At 43.4% G+C, this 27,175-nt stretch overlaps 1 protein-coding gene across 1 annotated transcript in view; it reads left to right on the forward strand.

Moving 5' to 3' along the window:
- Positions 1–1,432: 1,432 nt before the first annotated feature.
- Positions 1,433–27,175, forward strand: part of SPNS2 (SPNS lysolipid transporter 2, sphingosine-1-phosphate) — a 131,388-nt gene continuing 105,645 nt past the window's right edge. The window contains exon 1 of the mRNA XM_054394298.1: positions 1,433–1,727. Coding sequence (XP_054250273.1) covers positions 1,433–1,727 — 295 coding nt within the window. The remainder of the gene's footprint in view (positions 1,728–27,175) is intronic.

Here is a 27,175-nt window from a genome sequence, read left to right on the forward strand (position 1 = left end):
GAATGGTTCTGGGCACTGAAAGTAGGCAAGATTTTTTTTTTTTTTTTTTTTAATGGACTGTTGTATGGCTTCTTAAAACCAAGTCTGAGGGTGATGGTCTTGTGTGGCCCATGTGGAGTTTACTGCTGGATCCAAACCAGAGTCCTTGGTTTCATTCAAGGTGGTGTTTTTTTCTTTTTTTTCCACAGCTAACTACACAATTCTGCCAATCACTGTGTTCTGAGCTGTCAAATAATAAAAGACTGACACAGGAAGGTGATTCCCCAGTTGCACTGTGCAGGCACAGTCCTGCAAATTGCACCATGGGAAGTTTAAGTTGGATATTAGAAGAAAATTCTTCTAATAATTAGAATTTATTTCTAATTTCCAGTTTGAATCTCCCTTCCTCAGGCTTCAATCCATTTCTTCTCATCCTCTCACTACAAGTCTTTGTAAAAAGTCCTTCCTCGGCTTTCTTGTAGGCTGCCTTTAGGAACTGGAATGTCAGATGTCGATACAGGAAAGACATTGAGCTGCTGGAGCATGTCCAAGGAAGGGCAACAAAGTTGGTGAAGGGTCCAGAGAAGTTTTACAAGGAGGGGCTGAGAGAACTGAGTTTGTTGAGTCTGGAGGAGAAGAGGCTGAGCGGAGACCTCATTGCCCCCTACAGCTCCCTGAAAGGATGATGTGGGGGTCGGTTTCTTCTCTTTAGTATCAAGTGATAGAATGAGAGGAAATAGCCTGAAATTGTGCCAGGGGAGGTTTAGAAGGGATAGTCGGAAATCTGACTTTATGGAAAGAGTGGTCAGGCATGGGAACAGGCTGCCCAGGCAGGTGGTGGAGTCACTCTCCCTGGAAGTGTTCAGAAAAGCGTGGACGTGGCACTGGGCATGGTGGTGTTGTGTTGATGGTTGGACTCAGTGCTCTTAAGAGGTCTTTTGCAACCTAAATAAATCTGACTCTCTGGTGGTCAGACAGGACGACCCTTAAGGGTCTCGTCCAAGCCAATGCACTCCGTGATTCTCTGAGGGCCATGGTTCAGCACCATGCTTGATAGAGTTAGCTCACGGTTGGACTCGAGGGTCCTAAAGACCTTTCACAACCGAAAGCACTCTGGCCCCAGCGCCCTCCCTTTCAGCAGGGGCAGCCTGAGGCAGGCAGAGGACACCCCCGCCTACGACAGGGCACGCGCGGCGGCCGTTGGGGCGGGGCTCGCGCGGGGGTGCGCGCGTCTGCTGGATGCGCGCACGGGGGCGCGCACGGAGGGTGTAGGGGAAGGCGGATCCTGCGCTCGGTCCCGCCCCGCCCGGGGCAGCTGTCAGAGGAGGCGGTGGCGGCGGCGGCGGTGGGTCCCGCAGGCAGTGGCTGGAACGGGATGCGGCGCTGAACGCTCTTACCGGCGGTCACTCCGCACCCGGTTCTTTGCACACCAGGGTTGCCTCCCCGCTAGTCCATGATGTGCCTGGAAAGCGACGGCTCCTCCGGCAGTAGCCCGGGTTGTGGCGGACGGCTCCGTGCCGGTGACGAAGAAGAAGAGGAGGACGGTGAACGGGGTTGCTGCGGACGGGGAACGGAAGGAGAGGTGCAAACCTTGTCGGGCAGAATGAACCCGCCTGCAACCGGCAAACATTCGGAGCGACCGGGTGCTCGCCCTAAAGCGCCGGGTCTCGGCCGCGCCCGGGTGGCAGCCGCTGGTATCCTCAGCGTGGGCAACGTGCTCAACTACCTGGACCGGTATACGGTGGCAGGTGAGGACTTGGGATCAAATCTTTGCCCCGGGCACGGTTCTCCCTGCTGCCTCCCGCCTCCGGGACGGCGGCGGCGGGGGGCAACGGGGGAAACCGTGCCCGGGTTGGAGTTATGAGAGGTGGAAAAAGGGATGTGGTGTGGTCCATTGTGAGGACCCTCGGGTATTGTTCTGTTTGTCCTATTTTGATTGCAAGTCAAAGATGTCCTTTGTTTGTCACGGCTTTGATGGTGGAGTAAATGTGTGGTCGTGTCTGTTAGAGGGGATTGATGCTGGGGGTTACTCTGTCGGGGTTTGTGGGCTGATGGGAGAAGCCTTATCGAGCTGAACAGCCCAGTGTAGGTGACAGGTGTAGGTGCTGCTGTGAACTAGAGTCACCGTCCCTGGAAGTGTTCCAAAAACGTGCGGACATGGCACTTCAGGACGTGGTTTAATGGCTACTGTGGTGTTAGGTTTTTGGTTGGACTCGCTGATCTTTTTTCCATTTCACAGAATTCTGTCATTCTGTGAATTGAGGGAAACGGAGCACTGCCATCACAATGAAGCAAATCACCTTTGCGTTGCCCCTGCGGAGTCTCCCCAAGCCGAAAAGCCAGGCTGTCCTTCCGTCCTTTGCCAAAGAGGGTCCCTTCCCTGCAGAACTCACAAATAGGTGACAGCAAGCTGCCTGCTAGGTTGTGCTGGCTGGCGGTGGGGCGATGCGCAGAGGAGCAGCCAGGCAGCTGCATTGCACTTTGCCAAGCGTCTGGCTTCTGGAAGTAAAGCTTTTAAAATCGTGCACTCCCTGACGGGTGTGTTTTACCAGCTGTACCGGGTGAAAGCCTCTAGCTGCCTCAGTCACTACTACTACGAAGCTCTGCCCCGAAATAAACGTGTTTTAGGATGTTTACTGTGCAGTCCCTAGAGGGGACTCCTCATTTATTCTTGTCAGGCAATAACAGCAGGGAGGAAGATGATTACTGAACTTTTTCTAATTAGAAATGAAGTAGGCTTGTTAGTATTCAACTGTCTTATGTAATTATAATATAATGCATATTCGGTGTTTGGCAATGCTGATAATTTTATCTCTGGAGCTTATAAAGGGGTTTGTGCATGTATGAATCTTGCTCTATGCATATACATGTTTTAATCACTGAGCTCAATGTGATGTTAAGCAAATCAGGTATTTGTTTATACTGCATTAAAATAATGTATGTTTGTAGGGCAGTAATAGAGTGCAAGGGACATAAATCTCGTCACTGTTGTCAGAATAAACTGGGCAGGTTTGCTTTGTCTTGTCTGAGGTAGGAAGATGGGGAAGATTAGAGCTAAAATTTAGCTGATGCTTTCGTGGCTTCTTTATTATTATTTTCAGACAGGGTTTACTCCTTCAGGAAATGTAAAGGCCAGTATTGGAAAGTATTGAGTACTTGGTTGGTAGTCAGTGTGCTGCAGGAAGAAGCTTGAGGATACATGGTTGATCTGTTATTATGGAAGGAAATTGTAACTTGCTCCCTCACCCTCAAATAGGACTCTCTCTAATAAAATCACCATTTTCCTTTAATGCACAGAAAGTTTCCTTTTCAGGGAGCTATTACTCCCCCCACCCCATGCACACTTTTTTTTTTTCTTTCTCTTTTTTAAATCACTATTTTGTTCCTGCATTTGCTGTAGTACTTTCAGCCAGACCTTTGTCATCTGATTTTTATGCCTGCAAGGACAGAATGTATGGGATGCTCTGGCAAAGGAAGCAAGAAATATCTCTATTTCTGGGAAGGCTGAAAAGTACCTGACCAAAGAGAGGATGAAAATGCCCTCCTATGATACAGAATTGCCAGTCCTAATGCTGTGATTGCCAGTATTTTTAGGATATTCTCTGGTTTTATGCTCAATAACTGCCCTGTGGAACTTATCTGTTAACATTCAGTTTGATATCACAAGTTTAAGATCTCGGACATCAGACTTTCCTTTGGGGGCAGAATCAAGTTCTGCATGATCGTTTTGTCCTCTGTCTGTTAGTATTTAGTTTTCAGACTGATGTTTTATAAAATGCTAATCCATAACAAGGCAGAATTAAAATCCAGTGAAAGAGAAGAGCCATGGCAATAAAAATGATGTGTTTTGAGCTCAGAACTGATTTATTATGATGTCTTGTCTAAAAGCCCTCTTTGCTTTTATATTTTGTGTCTTAGTGCATACCACATGTTTATGTGACATGCACTTTTGCATATGAATCAAGCAAGCACTTTGAATATTCAGCTCATGTCTCAAGACAGGTAATAATTAGTGAATACAGCTCTTCAGACCTTCAAAGTGCATTTCAAATATGAATTGTTGCAGCAACGTAATAAGGGAGTTTTACACTAGCCACATTATGACAGGGGAAGTAGCATCAGAAGTTATGATTTACCTAAGGCCAGTGAACTGTTGTGAGAACTGGAATTAATTCCTGGTTCCAGCTGCGTTTGAAACAAGTGTTAGAAGAGCAGCAATACCAATAGAAACTGACTCCTGAGGATTTGTGTCTTTAGGGTGATCCCTCCTGTTGGGCTCTCTGACGTCAAATAAGACTTGACCTTTGTCATTAACCTTTCTCTTTTTGTCTTCTAAGAGTCTACCCAACCATTTATTTATTTATTTAGTTTGTTAATGAAAGTGTGGGGAGCTTTGGGACTTCTTCCTGCTGTCAAATTTAGTCAGAAGCAGGTCAGTGAACTCAAGAGTGATTAGTAGGCAGCTGACAGACAGAGAGAGGCAAGCAGAGAATCCTGTTGTGTGGGCACGATACTACAAGTACAGCTTTTATCTGACTTGAAAACTTGCTTGCAATCATTTTGGTCTTCCTGATCACAAATGGAAGCATATAAAAAGGCAAGATTATATTTAGTGTGTGTATATATATATATAATCAGTATATGCCAGTGTATATTTAGCCACTAGGAAAAAAAAAAAAAAAAGTAATTCCCTGGGTATCTTCCACTGCTTTCCAACATAATCATGCAGAAGCCAATGCATCCAGCCAATGCAAGGGGATCTTATGTAATAGAAAGAACCAGGCTGGCCTCTCCTACAGCACATCTTGCTCCTAAAAGTAAATTCTTATGCATTGCTAAAAAGTGGACAGCAAATGTGGTGTTTCTTGGTGTTTACACTCAGGATACAAAGGCTGTGCTTAATGAGTTGTCCTAGGGTGATTTTCTTTTTCAGGTGCAACAAACAAGGAAGTAGCTGCCTGTTTTCCTAGTTTTGGTTTAATGACTTGCCAGCATGGACTAAATGAATTTAGGATGGGATGTGCCTATTGGTAGCTGGGACATTCCAGGAAACGACGTGAGTGAAGTTTTGGAGATACAGGATTTGCACAGCTTCACACCTGACATGAAGTTGCAGCTATTTTGGCAACACATGATGAAACTGGGCCTCCACTGAGGACTGGTCTGCTTCTTACAGTTTAAAAATAGTTTTTTTTCCCTAACACTTTAAAAATAAGAAGCCTGCACATTAGTAGTGGATGTGTCAATAATGTCATTAAGTTTACACAGAGCTGGAAATTTCCAGGGTGTATGGGGAAAGTTAAATATCATTTTGTTTGGGAGGAGCTGTCCCAGACAAAAAGTGGGAGTGCCTCTCCTGTGGCTCTGCTAAAGAAAAGATTGAAAACTCTGTGCTGAACATTACTGACTTGCAGGGAAATGATCCTCTGCAATTTTCTTAATAGGTCTTTGATCATACTGAAAACAGTTGCCTGTGGAAGAAGCATTCTTTCAAGAGCTGTGTGTTTTGCTGCTATTAGGAAAACAAAGAGTTGGGAAAAGGGAAAACAAGCAGTAACCATAGCAGATTACCTGTGAAACTACAGCATTTCAGCCATCTGGTGATACTGGGACTTACCTTCTTCCTTAATGAAGTTTTGAGGGAAGTCATCTTACCTTCAGAAGCCTGGAATGTGGTTTCACAATTCTGCCAGGAATGACCTCTTACTATGCGTGGCTGTTGACGATGGAAATAGTCTTGCTTCATTAGAGTGTCACCATTACCCTCTAATTCAGACACTGCTTCCTGGCATTTCTGTAGTGCCTTTAATTTAAAGGTAATGATTTAATTAAGATGGAGAGCTACCCAGCAAAGTAAATGAGTCTTACTATCCCACTCCAGGAGGGGAAACAGAGCTGTCGGCAATGTGCCAGTGGTAACGTAGTTAGTGGCAGAGTCCTGGCTGGTGCTAGCTCATCCTTGAGGTTCTCCATCCCTGTGATGCAGTATGCCAAAGGCTTTGGTCTGCTGGTTTTGCCCTGTAAATGTCTGTAACTTGCTAATAACTATATTTGTGTTAATTAGCCTCTCATTACAACACATAGTTGCAAATCAAATATCATTCTTTGAAGATACGCACATGCAAATGATTACTGAAAGCTGAAAGTCAAGTTTAAAACTGGGTAGTGCAGGCTGCAACTGAAGGGTTAGGAAAGGTTCAACACTAACTCTCAAGTGCAAAGATAGTCAAGGGGTTCAAAACCCAAACTGCTTATTTTCACTTGGGAGCTCACATTTGTGATAGTAACTCAGTACCTCACGGCATGCTTCCTGGTGAATGATCTTCATGCTGTCTGAGATCCCATGTGTGCAGTGGGGTAAAGAGAGGCCCTCATCCCCTTTGTAACAAGACTGTTCAGTAGTTAGTTTCAAAAAGGAAACCATTAAGTGGCAGTGCAAGCTCTTACTGTTTTTGTCTCTAGGGCTTAGCAGTGGAAGGAGAGTAATGTTGGAAAAATATTAGAAGATAATATTGGCAGAACCTACCTGAGCCAGCAGTGTCACCAGCTCATGCTTGTGAGAAGTGCCAAGAGGATGACAGTGTTCTGCTTGGACAATAGGTGCCTGTTGCTGGCACACAATTCAAGGAGTACTTCACTGGGAGCAGAAGCTAGAAGCACTGAACCTCATTCACTTCCAAAGCAGGTGTTAGAAAGCACTCTGCAGCATGGTGGGTGGGGGCTGTGTAGCAGCACCTAGCTCTCCAAAGTTGTGTTTTCCTTGAGTGATGGCTTTATTGCATAGTCAGCTGCTCTTTAGGCCAATTGGTGGGATGTGTTCTAGAGGATTTTACATTTCAAGTGAAGACTTACTATGTTTAATCATAGTATTTTTCTTCCTTGTGATGTAGGTTTGCCACATAGTTACTATCTGTGTTATCATGTGCAGATTTTCCTGTTTGACTCCGAGATCCTCTTTCATGCATGTTGATTAATTTTATCCCCAGAGCATCCAAGCCATCCCAGTCAGTGAATGTGGCCTTTATTACATGGAGTTAAGATCCTCATAAATATTGAGTGTGTTCTTAAGAATAATATGATGATCTTACTAGTCCCTTGATCTCTAAGGCAGTCAATATCTGGTCAGAAGGGTGGGAATTCTCTAGTAATTCCTTTAGGACTTGTTTAATACCATACCAAGCTGTAATAGGGGTAGATTCCATCAGTCATCTTGTTTTGAGTTGTTCCTATTTATTCTTTATTCCCTCTGGTACACTGTACATCAGAAGCAAACAAGCTGCTGATTAGGTCATGTGGTGGGCAGCTAAGTTCAACAGCTGTGGTTAAAAGCTGGTGACTTTTCCCCCAGTATGAAATCCCATAGCTCTTGTTTGGGCTTCAAGGATCTTCTTGTTGAAAGGTATTCTAATGTGCCACCTGAATCCAAGTTTTTAAAGCTTTGAGGCTCCTTGTAACCATTAAGAAAGGTTTGTGGTATTTATTCAGGAGATCCAATGGGAAACCATAATTTTGTTTTACAGATAGAAATGAAGACATTAAGAGATGAGAACTCTTTCTGGGTAGCTTGTTTGCACCATCATTGCTTTATGTACCTTCTAGACCAGGACATCATTGTGCAGCTTCTACTGAACCAGGTGGTGCTTACAACCCTTATTTTTATTGAGACATATCAGAGATCTGCCAACTATGGGTGGGAGAGTCTGAAGGAGATAAGAGAAAATGTTGGTTACTGTAAGGGGCCCTAGGAGATCAGCACATAGGACTTGTTTGGGAGCAGCCTAGCCAAAGAGTGGGGAGGGATTAGAGGGAAGGCAATGGTAGCTTTCAGCAAATGTTTGCAGACAACATCTACCAAGCATGATGAACATCCCAGGAGAAAGCAGGAAATGGATGATAGAGGATGAAGTCCATCTGCTGGTAGAGAGAGTTTTCTGGAAACTGTCACTATGAATGTAGGGTGATGAGTGTTCTAGAAAGAAATAATGTGTGTTCAAAATGAGTTCTACAAAGGACTTGTGAAATACTTATGGAGCCATGGAACTTTGATGGGAGTTGAGCAAAATGGGCTCAGAGCCCAGAGAGGTAAAAGTGAAGTGAACAAATCCTGGTGGTTTGCAGAGAAGTTTGGTTACAGAATTTGGCATGGATGGACCTTTCTGGAAAATTGCATTTTTGGTTAACCACTCTGAAAGCCAAGAAGCAAATCTGAAACAGGCACAGGCAAAAAAAAAAAACCAAACCAAAACCCACCAAGTCCAAAGATTTAAAAAGATCAGTCAAAAAACAAGCACAAGTCCATAGTTCTGAGGTCCTAATTACTAGACCCTCCTTTTTCCATCCCTGGAAGTGTTTCAAATAAGACTGGATGAGGAACTTAGTGCCATGGTTTAGTTGATTAGATGGTGTTGGGTGATAGGTTGGACTTGATGATCTCAAAGCTGTTTTCCAACCTGGTTAATCCTGTGATTCTGTGATTCCTTTGAGTTTGCTACTATTAAAATGGTCACCATGCTATTCGTAGCTTAGATGAGTACTTCAGTTAGAACTGACATGCACAGTGGGCATCTCATACACATTCCCCCCCCCCCCCTTTTTTTTTATTATGATACATCTGTTTTTATTGTTATTTTGTGGGTGTTTCTGTCTTATGTAACCCAGCTATTTCTGTAGGGTTGCAGGGAAAGGAAGTGAAAGGGAGGGAACACTCATTTCCATCCTTCTGGTTTTACAACAGTCTAAACAATCAGGGAGGAGAGAATGTAAGGGCTCCTGTGTGACTGAAAGGATGCAGAATCTTTCACCCTTGAGGTCATTTCTGCGGATATGATGCCAGTCAGCAGTGGCTGAAGGTTTCCTTTGGAAGGCTTTTGAAGATTCAGGACCCCTCTGGTGGTCTCTTTTCAATCTTAATGTTGCTGTGTGTGTTTCATGATGGCTTCCACACAAGACATGGCTGGGAACCACTATGGTATCTCTATGTTATCTCTCAAAATATGAACTGCCAGAGTAAGCCATTGAGTGCTGTCAGGCTGATCCTTCTAGACAGCAATGAAGCATGACATGAGAGCAACGTAGTTGCTCTCACCTGTTCTATACTTCTGTTTTTGAGGGGGATAAATATCAATCATCCTTCTCCAGAGCTGTTGATCTTCTACCACAGCTGAAACCATGGAGCAATTTTAGCTGAAGAAAAGGAAGAGAAATCCAGAAGAAAAACTCATCTTTGTGCTTTGCCACACCTAAATTCAGGCTTCATCCAGGTGAACATACCAAGGTTGTGTTGCTGGTGAACAATATTATCACCTAACAAGCTTTTCAAGAACTTTCTCCTATGTTTCTGCTGGTGGCCAGCAACTGCAGGGGCTGAGCAGAACAGCAGAGGGAAAAGATTGGGATTTATTTGGAGAATAGCTGCAGTAGCAGCTTGGAAGTTGGCTGGCAGAATGAGAGAACCTCCTGCTGGAATGAAAATCCTTTCAGACCTTGGCATGTGATGATGGTGGTTTGTTGGTTGGTGTTTTTCTATTTATTTATTTATTTTTATTTTAAGGCTGCATTGAACCAAAAGTGCAGTAATCTATTTTGCTCCTCGTTCAGGCTTCTGCCAATAATTCTGTAAATAACAGAACACAGTTAATTATTTGTTTCAGGACTTCCCATTCTCTTTCTTTGTACTAGAAACATGTCATTCTTGTCTTAGAACGTGAGCCCTGTGCTCTTGGCAGCAGAGAAAACAACACAAGTGGGTGAACTGACAGAGTTGACAGGACTTCTCTCTGTGTGGAGCCTGCAGGGCTTGAATTAAACCTAGCTCAAGGTTAACTTTGATTCATGTGGCTGTCCTGTGATCTGCACCCTGCATATTCTCATTGCAGAGAAGTGATCCTTTGGGAGAGGATGCCACCAGAGCAGCACAGATCTGAGAGGGGAGAGTGGGTCTTGCCCTGTTGTTGGTTGGCAGTTTTCACATCTTTCTGGCTGTCACCTCTCTATTTCATGATTTGTGCCTGGGTGGTAGCAATGACCTTGGACATCTTGCATTTCTGCTGGCATATATAGTTGCTTTAGCACATTCTTCTAGCAGGTGTGCAGTGTGGGAAGTGCAGTTTTTCATTTGAATATGTGAGACTGTGACAGGAGTTGATGTTTTGTTTGTTTGTTTGTGTGGGGTTTTTTTGTTTATTTGGGTTTTCTTGGGTTGTGGTTGGTGTTGGGTTTTTTGGAGTGTTTTTGGGGTTTTTTTGTTTGTTTGGGTTTGGATTTTTTTTTTGTGTGTGTGTCGTATGTTTGGGTTTTTTCCCCTTATAAGGTGGAATCATAGAATGCATTGGGTTGGAAAGGACCTCTAAAGATCATCTAGTCCACTTGCCCTGCAGTAAGCAGGGACATACCTGTGGCCCTGGGCAGCCTGATCTAGTTGGAGGTTAGTGCAGGTTGGTTGGACAAGATGACCTTTGAGGCTCTCTTCCTACACCATGCAACCTGTGAATCCCCAACAGGCTGCTCAGAGCCCCATCATGCCTTACCTTGAATATCTCCAAGGATGGGGACTCCAGCACCTCCCTGGGCAACCTGTTCCACCACCCTCATAGTAAAGAATGTCTTGCTAGTGTCCAAGGAATGTTCATAAGCCCTGGATTCTCATTTTAACTTGGGCTTTAGTGTTGAGTAGTTTCCCCAACAGGCTTGTGCATGGTAACCTTTCTCCCAGCTAGACCCACAGTGGCTTGGCTGTCCCAAGCAGCACAAATTCAAGTACATGATGTGACCTCAGCTGGCCAAGTTGTGTTGCTGCCCAGGTTTTAGTAACTGAGCAGGTTGGTGTGGGAAATATTGGTTATGGGACACAATCAGGGCTGCCTAGGCACAAGGTACAGATTTTGTACAGTTCTAGACATCCTGTCAGTGCTAAATAATAATTAATATGGAGTTGCAACACTATTAATAAATGCTGACTGTGTAAGTCAGGAAACAAACTATGCAGTAAGGGAAACATTTCTAATGCAGCAATGTGGCTCATCAGGAGTGGTCATGGCATGTGTGTGTTAAGCTGTTAGAACTGAAATCCTGCTGCTGCTACACTAATGTTAAAGCATTTATAATAGTCTTGTTATTGCCATCTAGCAGCCAGAAATGCTGAGTAACTTTCAGGATAACAATCTTCTATATATTCAGGAAACAAAAATACCCAAGGGCCAGCAGTGACTGACAGCTACAGAGCTCTGATTAAAACTGACAGTTCCTGATCAGCTCCATCTGTGTTCTGTTAGTTCCTTCTCTGACAGGGAAGGGAAGGGGAAAGACAGAAAGTGATGTGTTAGGAAAGGAGACTTCTTATTTACTTTGCAATCTTGGAGGAATTTGTAACTCTGAAGTACCAAACAAGCTAGCAGAGTAATAGTGCTTGGGGGAGAGCAAACACTGATTTCTCCATCATGACTTTCCTGTAACAAGATTTGAGAAATACTGAGGTGGTGGGTTTTAGTCATTGAGTTGGAGTTTTGGTTTTTTTTTTTGACTGCAACATAAATGTGCTGAAATTGCTGAGCTTCTGATAATCAGTTAAGCTGTGATGTTTGGGACACTAAAAAGTGTGTGTGTGAGTTTTATTTCCAATTAGTATTAAGGCAAGGGAGATTATTTTATTATTATCATCATTTTCTTTATCATTTTCTTTATCATTTTCTTTATAATTTTCTTTATCATTTTCTTTATCATTTTCTTTATCATTTTCTTTATCATTTTCTTTATCATTTTCTTTATCATTTTCTTTATCATTTTCTTTATCATTTTCTTTATCATTTTCTTTATCATTTTCTTTATCATTTTCTTTATCATTTTCTTTATCATTTTCTTTATCATTTTCTTTATCATTTTCTTTATCATTTTCTTTATCATTTTCTTTATCATTTTCTTTATCATTTTCTTTATCATTTTCTTTATCATTTTCTTTATCATTTTCTTTATCATTTTCTTTATCATTTTCTTTATCATTTTCTTTATCATTTTCTTTATCATTTTCTTTATCATTTTCTTTATCATTTTCTTTATCATTTTCTTTATCATTTTCTTTATCATTTTCTTTATCATTTTCTTTATCATTTTCTTTATCATTTTCTTTATCATTTTCTTTATCATTTTCTTTATCATTTTCTTTATCATTTTCTTTATCATTTTCATTTTCTTTATCATTATTGTTTTCTCTCTGTAAATTAGAGGAATCCTGGTGGGTTTGTTCATCTGTCCTTGTGTACAGACTGCATAAGCAATTACACAATCCCTAATGCAAAACCTTGAGTCCCTGGTCAGAAGGTGAGGCTGTTGGGTGCTAATTCTGGCCAAAGGTTAGCCCCTCACCCACTAGAACTCCAACACAAAGAGTGTATCTTCTGCCCTTTCCTTGCTGCTTCTCCCCAGCAGCATTTATTAGCTGTTGAGGGAATAAACATGGTTTATTTCATTTACCTCTATGTTAATTTAATCTACTTTTATAGGATGCAGGTGCTGGGTGCTCACCAGCACTTTGCAATTCTTCCCTAGCTGCTGTGTGCTCGCTGGCTCCGTGGTGTACTGTGAACTGTGCAGAAGTGCTGAAAAGGCAATAAAATTAATGAGTTTCCTCTGCTTGCCTATTTCATTACAGCAGGCTCTTGGTAGAACTGCTAAAATTTAGGGTCATTTGCTGTTTCCTTCATAAAACATGTATTTTTAGGTTGTGGTAATTTGTACCTCTTACAGGTTGGCAAATTCCAGCTTGGCATAAATGGATATTGCTTCCAGTTCTTTTCTAAGCTTAGATGTGTGACCAGTTCTGTGTGACCAGTTTTGGAATCTAGTGCAGCATTTTCTTGGTGCTTTAACACCCATGGAATTGGGTAGGACTTTCACTACTGAAAAGGAGTTTTGGGTCATACCCTGATGTTGCCAGGGTTGTAGGCACTGGAGCAGAGGGACATCTCTCTGACTCAGGATGTCTCAGAAGTTACAGATGTGATGCAGGGAGAACTGCATCTAGTGAGAACATGTTTCAGTGGCTGATTAGTGCCCTTTCCAGAGATTCTTTGCCTCTCATGTCATGCTTCAGTAAAGCTCTTAGAATCTAAACCACTTCTCCAAGTAGGGTTAAAATTACTTCTGTGCTTAAAGGTGTGCTAAGATGCATCTGATATCAAGGCACAGTTTTGGCAGCTGCTCAAGGTGCAGTGGGTGTACTTCTAGGTTTTTCCAAAGCTACGAAAATTAACAGGTTTTTGGATTATGGATCAAGAGGGATTGCAACAGTAACTGAAGAAGAGAGAGGTAAATCACTTTTACTTCACATTTCATTGTTCTTGTTAAACTTCTTTTTCTCATCTGGAAGTGACTCAAAATTAGTAATGCTTCTGTAGTCATATTGTGTTCAGAAATATAGAATGGTATAAATGTCAAACTCTACATCATTGCAAGCTTACATTTGCCTCACAAGTGTCCATTTAAATCACTTGCATTGCTGAGAGCCACTTAACAAGAATAAATTAGCAGTGGAGATGAGGTTGGAATGAAAAACACAAGTGATGTGAGTGGCTGGCTGGAGGTTTCTAGCTGTAAGCACGTGCAATATGATGAGAATCAGGATTTAACATCATGATTTAAACATTTAGTCAAGCTCTATTATACCATCCCTTCAGGTTTTCTGTAGGAATAGGAGCAATGTTCATCACCATTTAGGAATTACTAGACTTTGTAACCTGAAGACATTTGGTTTCATTCACTCCAAGGCTTGTGCAACTGAAGTATGTCCTGCTTCAAATCCTGAGCGGGAGAGGTTGCCTACACTGTTGCTATGTGTAGCAAGAGGCTTGTGTGCACAGAACAAAAGCAGGAGTGGGAGAGTTTGGTTTGTCTAGAGAGTTGTAGGCTTTCAGCCTCTGCTCTCTGCAGAGAGTGGCAGAAAACAGCAGGCAGGATCCGTCATGGTGCAGATATCACTAGTTAGTAGATTTAAATCACTGCTTAAGTTACTAGTAAATGTCACCAACCATGCTTTGGGCTGGCAAACCCAGTACTTGCCAGCACTTTTTTGGGTGTATTCAAACAAATATATAAAACTTGTTGCTTGCTTTAAGTTTGCCTTTAGTGAAGGAAGCTGGTAAGAAGAAAACTGTAGCAGCACAGTTTCCCCACTGTTTTCAGGGTTTCTTTTGTTCTGCAGGAGGATGGTTTGCCTTTTTTCCTTTCTGTCTTAATGCCATTGACAGAATATAGAAGATCACTGTTTGCAGCTCCCACTCCAACATGTGGATTCCTGTTGCCTCTGTTAGTATTGGGGGACTAAAGACAGTCATGCAGAAAGTTTCTACTTCAAACCCCAGGTTTCTGAGTATGATGTTTGTATAATATATCTGCTCCTTTATAATTGCACACTTCAGATATTAATACATATAATCTTAAAAGTGTGATTTTTGACTCTGGTAGGTAGTCATGGCAATTTTAAAGCAGGTTTTAAAAAAACCCCACACCTAAATATCTCAACAAGAACAATTTTTCTTTAGTGATATTCTTGGGCTTAGTCTGGAGAACCTGATCCTGGCCTCTGGTGCATTTTGGTTTTGTTTTTCCCTCTTTGAACCTAAAATGCAATTGAAACTGAATTGTTTGTTCCTTTAAAGAAACAGTCTCAGAGAGCTTCTGTAAGATTTCAGGGCTAGAGGGAAGTGAGAGCACACTTTGGGTACTTGTAGGTTACAAGGTATGGTTAGAGGAGAGTTTTTGGGCAGCTTCTATAAAGCAAGGTTCTAACAGCCTTGGTTGGTGGTAAGCTGAAGGTGTGCAGCACCTGCATGTGTTATGGACAAAGCATCAGTCTGTGTGTGCTGGGGTGGTCATATGCTGATTCTGGCCTCTCCTGCTCAGTGATGTATTTCTTCTAACAGATTTGTTTCCCTTTAAATCTGGGATAGCATCTTTCCAGTCAAAATTGCTATGCAGCATGTGGTTAGCTGAGGGCCAAGCAAGGCATTTTTTTGTCTGCTGAAGGATCATGCCATGTCAGCTCTTTGATCCCCTGTAATTTTGCCATGGACCACTGCTCAGTACCCTGGCTGCTGAGCCTGCAGCTGCATGTGCCCTTTAAGTTCAGCATGGGTGCTTAGAAGGGTCCTCACTCTTCCTTTTTCCTTCCTTCTGTCCCTCCCCCAAGGCTCTCATTTGTGTGCAACCAAATAAAACAGCAGCACCAGCCCCAGTGGAGAAGAGCTCCTCTGTTCCAAAGCTGTCCCTCTAGAATCTGCACACAGATTTCATCATTTGCACCTGCCATTGCTGGCTGCTGAGATGACCTCATGTGCCAGCAGCCTCTGCTGATGAGTGTTCCCTGTTCCTTCTATCTTGCTTCATAGTTTTAAGGACACTTAATTCCTTTGCTGGTCTGCTGAAGCTTGCCTTTGTCCATAAACACCCTGCTTTATATTTTTTCAGGGTCTACTTGAAGAGTGCTTTCAGAGCATGTAATGAAAGCTAGAAAGGGCAGTGTTATGAGATTTCTGCTAAATACATAAAGAAAGGCAGCAACCCAAATCACCCCCAACTGGTGCTGAGTAATAACTGTGCAAAGATGCTGAGTCACTTGTGCAACACTGCAGACTTCTCTTTGAAACCCATTGTAGGTCAGCAAAGCCTCTCTTGCCTCTATTTGTTTTTTTCTGGGCATTATGCTTTCTCTGGGGCAGAGGGCTGCTGCCTTTGCCCCGTGCAGGACCTGATGTGCCAGCCACACCTGCCTCAGCAGCTGCACTGTGCTGAGCAGGAGGGAAGTGCTGCAGCACATGAGTATGAAATGGCCATCAGGCTGGGAGACTTGCCAGGTCTACACAAGTTCTTCCACCATTGCTTTTCACTGTCTGGTGAACACCTTGGAGTCAAACCAAGACCTTTCTTTCAGTGTGGCAAATTGAACCCCCTGCCTCCATCACTACCTATGGGATGTTTCCTTGTCTCACGAAGCCATCTCATTTAAATGTTTCACAGCTCAAAGCATTTGCTTGCTGCAATCCAGAATCCTTTAGTTCCTCACAGACTTTGTATCCACTCTCTTTCTGTCATTGCAAATCAGACAACACTGTGCAGTGGAGCTGTCTAAAAGCCCTGCTCAGACTAAGCAGCATTTGGTTTCTTTGGGGGTTTGTTGCTGCAGCCCCCTCATTGTGGGTAGTTTCCATGGGTTTTTTTCCTGTGGGCAGTGGATATTGCACATCTTAACAGAGGTAACTGCACCCATGGAAGGGTGGCTCTCTGTGTCAGAACAAGAGAACCTTGGTGGAACTGAACCAGGGTGCAGCCAACCTTCTTGCTTCTGCTCTTGCAGTCCTTAAAAACATTAATCTTTTTTAGCTGCTAAACATCTCCCATTGATGATTGCTAAATGTAGTTAATTCTGGACAAGCGGGCTCAAACAATAGAAAATATATGAAATATGAAGCCTTTCTTTGTGCTTGTGTGGGAACATTCATCTTGCTTGGGTGAGGAATGTTCACCTCACATTTCCGAACATTGTGTTCAGCAGATGAGTTGTTTCCTCCTTCTCCTTCAGGTTTTGGTTTCTCCTTTGGAGAAGGGGGCTGAGAGGCCATGCTCAGATGGACTGCTAGAGTAATTATCAAGATGAACAGGCTTGGTTTTAAAGATGCTGTTGTGTGATTTTTTTATTGTTACTGAGTGGAGGGGAGTGGTGGTGGAAATTGGCTTGGTTCTTGTTTTGATTTTCCAGGGTTCAGTCTATTGACATGTAGATGAGGAAGAGCTGCCTTTTGACTTTAGCTGTGTCCTCAGCTGGAAAGAAGACTTAAGAATGAAAGGGAATCCTGCCCCCTCCCCGCCCCCCCCCCCCCCCAAAAAAAAGAAAATCCTACACCTGACAACCTCCTGTCAAGAATTTTCCTGTTGCTACTTAAGTTTTATCTTGCTGAGTGACTCAGTCAATCTGTTAAATAGCTGAGAGAAACTTCCCTGTACAGGCATGGGCATCATTTCACACATCCTAAGGTAATGAGAGTAAATTATGGGGGGAAACATCATTCCTAAACAGTTTCTCTCAACCCGATTTCATGGAAACTTTAACAACAAAACAAATATAAAACCTTAAAAAGAAAAAGAAAAAGGAGCACCCTTAAAAATAGAGATGAGGTTAAAAGGAGACTGTGTCTAATTTTGTTAGCATTGTGGTCCTAATTTGTCGCTTCTGGTGACTTGAATTCCTCACAAATTGCTGGTTTGTCTGCAGATCTATAATTCCCACATGCTGTAATTCTGCCCTTAGAAATGTTGGCCACTGGCAGCTCTCTCTTTCTGAGCTGGAATTTTGAATGTTTTAAACTCCTCTTTCTGTTTAACTTAGGTGGGGACTCTTGCCTCTCAGCCTCCAACTGAGAAGCTGCTTCTTGTGTTGTAGTAGAAGCCCTGAGAAGGCAGTGGCAATGAACAGTGTGCTGGGGTGCAGAAGGTGCCCATTGTATGTGTAAAGAAGGTGCTAGGATTGCACATTGTTGTAGAGAGACATGGTTGTACAACCATGCACATGGTTGTAGAGAGAAGTTTTTGTCCTTTATCACAAGTGTAACCACGCAGCACTAAGCTGTGTTGGAGAACCAGGCTGTCCTCTTCTAGAACACTTCAAAATGGGAGATCAAGAGCCACTGCAGGAAAATTTTCTAAGGAAAATCCAAGAATCTCTCAAATAATCTGCTCTGCTTTTTAATTCCTCTCAGCTAATGGAAAGGTCAGATGCTGCCTTGTGAGCCTTTGGCCTGACTGAAATCTCTCCCTGCATGCTCTGAGTTTCAGCTATCACCCAGCCTCTCATTATAGGCTGTCTAATTGTCATGTCATAAAGTGGAAGATTATATCATTTATTATAGAGTCTGAAAACTTCAAATGCCAGGATGAAAGGAGAGATGGCTCTGAGCTGCACTTTCATCTGGTTTTTATAATTTCAGTTGTATGGTGTTTTTCCTTTTAGGAGCCCTGAGAAATTAAACCTTATTGTTTGTTGTTTGCCTTTTTACATCAATTTGGTCTTCTGGGCATCTCCTGTTGTTGTTGTAACTGTTGCTACACTCATAGCCTTAGTAAGGATTCATCAAGTAAGAGGACATGACAAGTAAATGCAATTAACCCAACTCTTCAGATCTTTAAGGGCTTATGATGTAACCTAACCCGTGGATGGAGATCGACACAAAAAGAACGCTTTAAGCTCCAGATATTTCTTACTTTTCTGCTTCAGCAGGGTTTTGATGCTTCCTAAAGCAGTCATGGATGATACTTAGCCAAATCTGAAATGCCTGGGGAAGTGCAGGATGTGCACTAATGATGTGTTATTTCCACTTAGAGTTAGGAACTGCAATGAAGGCCACTGTCGTGCTGTGCTCTGTGCCGCCGAGTGACAAGAGCGGCTGTCGGGAGAGCGGAGCTCTGCCTAGCACAGAGATCCCCTGTGCCATACCTGTGTGCACCAATTCCTTCACTGGCCCTTCCTGGTGTGTAATGGGCACCTCTCTGCTGTTGGCAGCCCTCAGCCAATAAGGCTGTGCTCTCTGCTCCTGGACAAATTAAGGGGGGTTCTGTGGGGGCAGGTTGCAGGATGCACATCTTTGCCGCTTTGACGGAGGGCAAACGTGGACTCGATGTTAGGAAGAAATTTTTTACGCTGAGGGTGATGAGACACTGGAACAGGTTGCCCAGGGAAGTCTTGAAGCCCCCTCCCTGGAGGTGTTCAAGGCCAGGTTGGATGAGACATTGAGCAGCCTGGGCTAGTGGAAGATGTCCCTGCCCATGGCAGGGGGCTTGGAACTAGGTATTCTTTAAGGTCCCTTCAAACCCAAACTATTCTGTGATTCTCTGCTGGCCTCAGTGCAGACCCTGGGACATTGAGAAGGCAAACTACATTCTGTCATTTTATGAAGAAAAAACGTGTGATTTAAGCAAAATGCTTTACTTGATAGGCTGCAACCATTTCTCTTTTAAACATGCTGTGAAACCTTAGTAGTGAATTTGCATGAGAATGTTTGATGGTGAAGGGGGGAATGTTTATTTAGGGTTGAAAAGTTTCAGAAGGGAAATGATACTCTATCTTGATTGAAGTTGAGTAATGTGATAAAGTTTACAAGGGAAATAACTGGGCTGAAGTCTCTCTTAGTGTGAATACAGGGGCATTTCAGAGTGTTTGTACTGTCCAGCTGAGACCAAGATTTTACTACTCTTGTTTTCCTGTGTTAGGATAAATGGAAGGAGCAGCAGAGAACTCTAGCTAGGTTTTTGGACACTGCTGTTTATATCCCTGCAGAGTCTAAAGGTCCACAAGAGTGGCTCCTCTTGCAGAAGTCCCTGTGCTGTGTAACCCTGCTGCATCCCTGTGTGTGGTGCTTGGAAGCAGGACAGCACAGAGAATGAGAAGGGAGGAGGATGCTCAGTCATGTCAGGGGACTTGAGCAGGAGTGCATGAGAAACACAGGCAGCTCATGTTCCAGAGTGTCCATCCTGCAGAGCTGTGTGCTCTGGGGTAAGAGGGCACAGCCTCTGCACCTCTGCTTTCCTACCTAGCACAGCAAGGCTGTCTAGCACATAAGAACTCCTCACAAATAATCAATACTCACAGTGGTCCTGTAACTTAGTTATTATTAATATCATAACGTTGGTGGTGCTGTAGATATCTGCCTCGTGTTTGGAGACTGAGAACAGCAAGGAGAAGAGATCTATCCTGAAATGACTTCTCAGAGAAACAAAGGTGTCTTTTCATCTACCTGCTCCAGTTGTTTCTCAGCTGCTAGAGAAATCACTGATGCTCCCCTAGCTGCTTCATGTTTGGGAAGTGCTTTCTGGTGTGGCAAAGCATCATGCTCCTGCAAATGAACAGGCAGTTAATTTGTGAATGAGTTGACTTGCATAGCCAATTTCCTTTCACACCTCTTGTTTGCAGCTGATGTTAGTGTGTATAAAACCATGAATCTTTCCCTGTGTTGTGCTGAGAGAAAGAAAGAGCATGTGTGCATGAAAGGGAGAAGGAAGGTAATAGCTTTTAAGTAAAAATGTAATGATGGGTGGCTTAAAATATCTGTACATTGACAGAAATTGATGATACAATTCAGAGCATATCCATTAGTATGAAGGACTTTAACAGGAAATTGATGCAACTCAAAACACTTTAGGAAGCTCTGGAGCTAGCTGGAGCAATGGAGACAGATTCCTTCTCCTGGAATAACTTGCTTGGTCATTTCTGAAGGCTGCCTTGGGTATTTGTAGGCAGTAGCATTGTTTGTCTTGAAAGGCAAATTACTTACTGTGCTCTGCAGGGAGGAGAAAGGAAAGCAAAAGGTTCCCCTTCCCCTCCCCTTTCCTTTCCAGGTGCTTTTGCTCCTCTCTAACTGTGGCCATGGCCACACAAGTAGTTGCTTTGGCAGGTGACTTGGGGAGAAGCAGCAAGTAGGGCAGGGCAGGTAGCTGATAAGCAAAGGTACTGAGACACAGCTGATCAGATAAGAGAGATAAAGCAATTAAATTTTTGTGGGGGTAAAACCCCAGACATATGATTTGCCCTTTAACAGGTCAGATGGCCAGAGCAGCACTTTAGTAGCAAAGCAAAAGTCAGAGGGTTTTATTTCCTTCTAGCTTTACAGGTGCAAGGCTTGTTTCATGGAAAAGAGAGTCCTCAATAGAGTCATGGAATTCTTTAGGCTGGAAAAGACCTTTAAGGTCAAGTCCAGCTGTTAACACAGCACTGCCAAGTCCACCACTAAGCAATGTCCCTCAGCACCACATCTACAAATGTCTTAAATCCCTCCAGGGCTGATGACTCCACCACTTCCTGGGCAGCCTTTTCCAGGGCTTGAAAACCCTGTTGGGGAAGAAATCCTACCTCATATCCAATCTAAACCTCCCCTGGCACAGCTTGAGGCCATTTTCTCTCATCCTGTCAGGATACCTGTCAGAGGGACAGAGATGATGTGGTGTGTCCTTGTGTTCTCTCATTTGTCTCTCTATTCACCTGTGTCCTTATAGTCTTATATCTGAGCAAGCTTTTTGTACTGGGAACCATCACTGTTCTGTTTGCAATAAATAAATAAAAGGGAGGTGGTGGTGCCTGATGGAAACTTTCACCTTATGGATATGAATTGCCACAATCCATGAGCAAGCCTTTTTGAGTTTGCAATGAAACTTTTTGGGTGTGATTGAGTTGAGTGTTGAATTTGGAGCCTGGTTTCTTTCTGGTTGGGGAAACTTTCTGCATAATCGTCTGATTTAGAAGGCTTAAGTGTTGAAAGTATTTGGTAACTGCAGTAGCAGCTGTGTTCAGGAGAGTGCTAAATATCACAAGGGTAAACAAGTGCAGCTCTTACCTCTTACAAAGCTGAGGCAGGGTGTGTGCTGTTGTCAGATGGGAAGCTAAAGCAAGAGAAGTGTCTGCTGGTGACTACAAAAGGATTTGCCTTCTGTGGAGCTTCTTTCCTTGCCAAAGTGAGGAGAGTCAGAGAGAGTTTTTGGGTTGGAAGGGATCTCTAAAGGTCATCTAACCCAGCCACCTGCAGTCAGCAGCATATCTTCACCTAGATCAGGTTGCTCAGAGCCCCAAACAACCTGAGCTGGAATGTTTTCAGGGATGGGACAGCAACCACCTCTTTGGGTAACCTGTGCCAGTGTCTCATCAACCTCATAAAAATGCCTTCCTTCTATCTAGTCTAAATCTCCTCTCTCTTAATTTAAAACAGGCCCTGCTACAAACTGTCCCCATCTTTCTGAAGCATCAGCTTTGAAGGAGAAGGTTTTTCATGACTCCATCTACCTTTATTAATCTCCTTTCAGTCCTTCCCTACTCACTGCAGGGGCTTTGCACTAGATGACCTTTGGAGGTCCATTCCAACCCAAACCATTCTATGATCATAATCTTTACCCCAAAAGGAACCATTTCCCTTTAAGCTTTGAGTAAAAAAAAAAAAAAAAAAAAAGGTACTTAAAAACTGTAGAAGCATAAAATTTATTGATTTATTGGAGAGGATGGAATCAGGCAATGTTTTGCATGAGATGTTTCAGTAGCTCTTCCAGTATGTCTGCCATTAAGTTTAGACTATTTTGTTGATGCTGTTGCCCCACCACAGCAGAAATTTCACTCCAGCTGTGTGTGTGAAGGGTGTAAGTACCAAAACTAGCAATTTTCTTCAAGCATTTCCTTTGCATTTGAATGGAGAACAAACACAAACAAAAAAGACATCTGATCTGACAAGCAAACCTGATGATGGCTGTAGGAAAACAGTTTTCTTTCTTTCTTTTTTTTTTTTTTTCTTTTTTGGTAATTTTTGTTTTCAAAGCAATTTCTGCAGTTCTTCTCCACTTCTCTATTGCACTATTTAGCTGACTTGGAGATGCATTATGCCTCCAGCACACAGCAGGATCCTTCTGCCTAGAGGTGTTTTATTCAGTCTTTTGTTGCAGCATCCTAAGGCAGTGTGCCTGAGGTGAATATTTTCTCTCTTCTCACCCCCCAAAGTGGTATTAATGACAACACAAAACCAGGAAATTACACCAAAAAAACCCCCCAAAACCCTCCAGGACCCAAAGATAGGCAGAGGATGGAGTATGCCTGCATTAGACAAACATCTTTGTCATTTCTAATGCCTGCATCCCTGACATTCTGCAGTCTTCCTCTGGGCCCTTAGAGCAGCAGAAGACAGGAACAGCAGTTTGTGACCCCATCTACCAGGAGATAAAATAGCAGTGTACTCTGAAATCCAGGTCATTTAAGAGTAATTGCAAGAGATTTCCTTCAGTCTCTGCCATTTCAGATCTCAAGTTGTATTTTCTTACCTGTAGCAGACACTTGGTAGGAATGAAGCTAAGGAAAGGGAGATGTTTGAAGCCAGTTCAAGACTGAATAGAGTTAGCTGTGGATTTTTAAGCAGTGGTCATATAAAAATCAACTTTCTGATTGTGTTTCTGAGCAGAGGGGGAAAACTCACTCTAGATGAGTTTTGTTTTACAGTGCGTGGAGCAGTTCTCATCCCTCAGCATCGGTTCCATCACGAAGTGGGAGACAAACGAGCAGGAGATGAAACCAAATTCCAGTCCATTGCATGGGAATTTGAGTTGACATGAAAGACCAGTTTCTTAATTGAGAGAGGAGCAGTTCAGATATTCTAGCAGCAGGGGAGGGGGAAAAAAAGGTCAACTGATTTAGGGAACTTTTGTTTTCTCTCTAACATTACAGTCCTAGTAATGACAGCATTTTAGGATTTGATTTTGCTGTCATACAGAAACCTTTCTGGGTTAAAACTCTGTCAAGAAAAGGACAGATGACAACCCCCAACCCAGCTTCTGTGCTGAACAAGTGGGTGACTGTGGTCCTCTGGCTGTTAGCACTGATGGATATTGGGAGGCTGCTAATTTTCCACGTTTGCTACCTGCCTTAGATTTCGCACAAGGCTACAGCACTGTGAGAGGGGTTAAAAAGCAGGAGATATGTGATAGGCATTTCTCCAACCGTTGTTGTTCAGAGTCCAACTTTTCAAGAGCAGCCAGCTGTGTGACAGTGCCTCCAAACTCCATCAGTTTTCCTAAGGATTACCAGGAGCCTTCTAAGCATGCCTGGGGTGTTTCAAGAGAGGTGTTAAGAAGGCATTTCCTATGCAGATGGGTGCTGGCTTTCCCCTCAGTAACTTATAGTTTTCTGTACGTTTTTGATATTGAAGAAATTTTAAAGTCTGTGTTTGGAGAGTGAAGGAGCCTGATGGAGGAGTATGAACAAGACTTACAAGGTGATCTGCTTCTGAGCTTTTGTTCTTTATTAATGACCATTGTTGTAATGAACAGGTGAGCAGTATAGTGAGCAGCAATAGCACAAAGAACAGTTTTTCATACTTCTCAGAAATACAGGCAGGTAAAGAAAGCCTGTTGGTTGGAAAGCCTGCCCGTTTGTTTCCTTTCCCAAACCACTCAGAGTCATAGAATCATAGAATTGTAAGGGTTGGAAGGGACCTCAAGGATTATCCAGTTCCAGCCATGAGCAGGGACACCTCACACAGATCAGGTTGCTCAGAGCCACATCCAGCCTGGCTGCAAAACCCTCCAGGCATGAGGCTTCCTCCACCTCCCTGGGCAACCTGTGCCAGTGTCTCACCACCCTCATGGGGAAGAACTTCTTCCTAACATCCAATCTGAATCTACCAACTTCTAGTTTTGCTCCATTCCCCCTAGTCCTATCACTACCTGATATCCTAAAAAGTCCCTTCCCAGCTTTCTTGTAGCCCCCTTCAGATACTGGAAGGCCACTTCAGGTCTCCTCAGAGCCTTCTCCTCTCCAGACTGAATAACCCCAACTCTCTGTCTTTCTCCATAGGAGAGGTGCTCCACTTCTCATTTCCCTTTGCTCTTCAGTGCTAAAGGAGGCTGAGCACAGGGAGTTCAGACTGCAGCTGTGCAGGAATCTCTTTCAGCTTGCCACGGAGAGAGGAAGAAATTGGACAAGATAGATGGAATTCTCTTTTGTTTGATTTCCTTCCTCTCATTGCTGCTGTCATGAACACGTGAAAATTACCTCTAGCAAAACACTTAAGCTGAGATACAATCTGCCAAGGGAATTTGGGCACACAGTACCTGCTTAAAATAACAATAAATTAGACATCCGGATGCTGTATTCTGAGTGCAGCTTTGAAACTCTCTGGCTTGAAGTATAATTACAAATAAGATTTAAACAATGCCATTTTTTTATACAAGCTTGCTGTGAGTCATGGATTGCACCCTTCTAAATTAATGAAAAGATTAATTTTTCTCCTGTTTTCATTTCCATCACCCCCCCAATACCTTGTAGGGAAGAGCTGAAGGGAGTAAATGACTTCGGGGACCCCATCTGAAACCCTTCCCAATGCGGAGGTTGGTGAGGAATGCTGCAGCTCCCTGGGTTTAGTGTGTACCTCCTGGGAACACCTGGTGTGCCTGTTCGGACCTGCACGGAGCTATCTGCTGGAGTTTGGGTGGCATTCACATCTGCCTCTTGGACTGACTTGAAAGTGCCTTTGCTAGCTTGGCATTTGCCTGTTGGAAAACAAAGTTTTGTGCTATGGTAGGTCTCATATCTGTCTTGTCAGGCTCTTGTGGATTCACCTACCATCTGTAAGTGCTAAACCACCTTCAGTAGTGAGCTGTATCAGTACTATGGTGTGCTCTGCACTTCAATCCAGACCAAACTTCTCTTGCTTCAGCACTGAGGGATTGACATAAGCAGCAGACAGTCCGTCTCTCTATAGCCTGGCTTTCCAGCAAGGATCTTGCACACCATGTGGTTACTTGGGAGTCAGGCATGATTCCAGCCAGTGTCATGTGCAGAAGGAAGAAAGGCTTTGGGCATGGCATGCTTGTGCAAGATCTCAGGTCTGCTCTCTCTACCTACAATGGGTACAGGTCCCCCTGCAGAATGCTTGACAAGGAGTTTCTTAGATTATCTGGGAGTCACTTTATCTGACAGCAGCAGTTTTGGTGCTCAGAGTTTGCAGTGCTTCCTGAATCCTTTAAATATACTGACTGCAGGGGCACTTTGCAATACTCTGAGTTACTCTCCATAATCTGACAGCACAAAGGGTTGTTTTCCCCCTGTCCCCCCTTGGACTTAGACCAACACTGCTTTATTTATTTCATCCCCTCTATGTTATGCAACACACAATTAAGATGTTTTATTTTCTGTTCAACATCGAAATCCAGAATAAACGAACAAAAGAATCAACATCTTCTCAAAGGAGTACCTTTAATACAGGTCCTGAAGTGCAGGACCAAAGAATGTGGATTACTGTTCAGGTAGAGGACTGGGTTGCCTTTTACTTTTGAAATTGATCTTTTCTTTTTCTTCTCTATTCAGTCTGAAAGCATATTCACAGGACCCCAACAGGCTCTTTCTTCAAAGGGAGCTTTGCCTTTTTTGTTCTGTGGCTAAGCATTTTCTTCCTGACCCCATTTCTTTGGCTGTTCAGGTTCTCCTGTGCAAAAGTAGGATGTGGGCAGGGAGGGAAAGATAAATACTGTTTGCTTTCTACAGTGATAGTCCCTTCTGTGCAGCACCCATGTCCAAATCTTGATTATCTCTGAAGATCTAACAGTTTTCCACTTCACACACAAAACCATCCTGAGATAAGGGATGGCAGTTAGGGACTGACCATTCTAAAAATCCTGGTTTATTGGCCAGCTATGAAACTTCAGGTTATTAAACATCAGTGCAAGAAATTTTGCTAGGGCTGTTTTTCACCAAAGCTGTGTGGTGGGTTTGCTAAAAGCCTGGAAACCTTGATGAACAGAAAGTGGAAGCTGTAACTGGTGTGGGATACTGCACACAGTCCTGAGTTTAAAGGTTCAGTGGAGTAATTCTGCTGATTTGCTTCTTTATAGGGGGGTCTGGAGCACCTTTCTGAGGAGGAGAGGCTGAAAGACCTAGTTTTTTTTAGCTTTGAGGAGACTGAGAGGGGAACTTATCAATGCTTACAAATATCTAAAGGGTGGGGGCCCAGAGGATGTGGCTGGGCTCTTTTCAGTGCTGCCCACTGATTAGACAAGGAGCAATGGGCACAGACTGGAACCCAGGAGGTTCCACTTAAACATAAGGGAAAAAAATCTTTGCTGCTGCAGCTGGAGCAGTCTGCTCAGAGAGGTTGTGGAATGTCCTCTGGATGTGGTCCTGTGCAACCTGCTTTGGATGACCCTGCTTTTAGCATGGGGGGGTTGGACTAGATGGTCTCCAGAGGTCCCTTCCAACCCCTACCAGTCTGTGATTCTGTCAAAAGCCACTGGCTGGCTTCAGATCTATAAGGCACAGCTAGTCTGAAACAGGAAACTCTCTCTGGGCTGACCAAACAAAAACCTTCAGTGATTCCAGTAAATGAAGACATGAAGTGCAATGGAAGCAGTTCCTTTTCAACAGAGGGTAGCTTCTGACTCATTCTCTCTCTAGGTTAGACTTTATTTCCCTCAGCCCTTACTGCTTTGGCTGCACTTGAGGAAGGAAGACTTCTCAAAGATAGTTTTGCTAGAGGTTTCATAGAACCTTGGAGCCAGGGAAATGAGGGAATCCCTGTAACATGAGCTTAATGTTTATTAGATGTGAAAGAAACCACAAAGGCAAAAGAATTTGGAACATCTGCCACCACTGAAAAAGCCTGGAGAATGCTGTCTTAGGATGCAAAGCCATAGGAAAACA

The sequence above is a fragment of the Indicator indicator genome, chromosome 30 (assembly GCF_027791375.1).
Source record: "Indicator indicator isolate 239-I01 chromosome 30, UM_Iind_1.1, whole genome shotgun sequence".
Lineage (NCBI taxonomy): Eukaryota > Metazoa > Chordata > Aves > Piciformes > Indicatoridae > Indicator > Indicator indicator.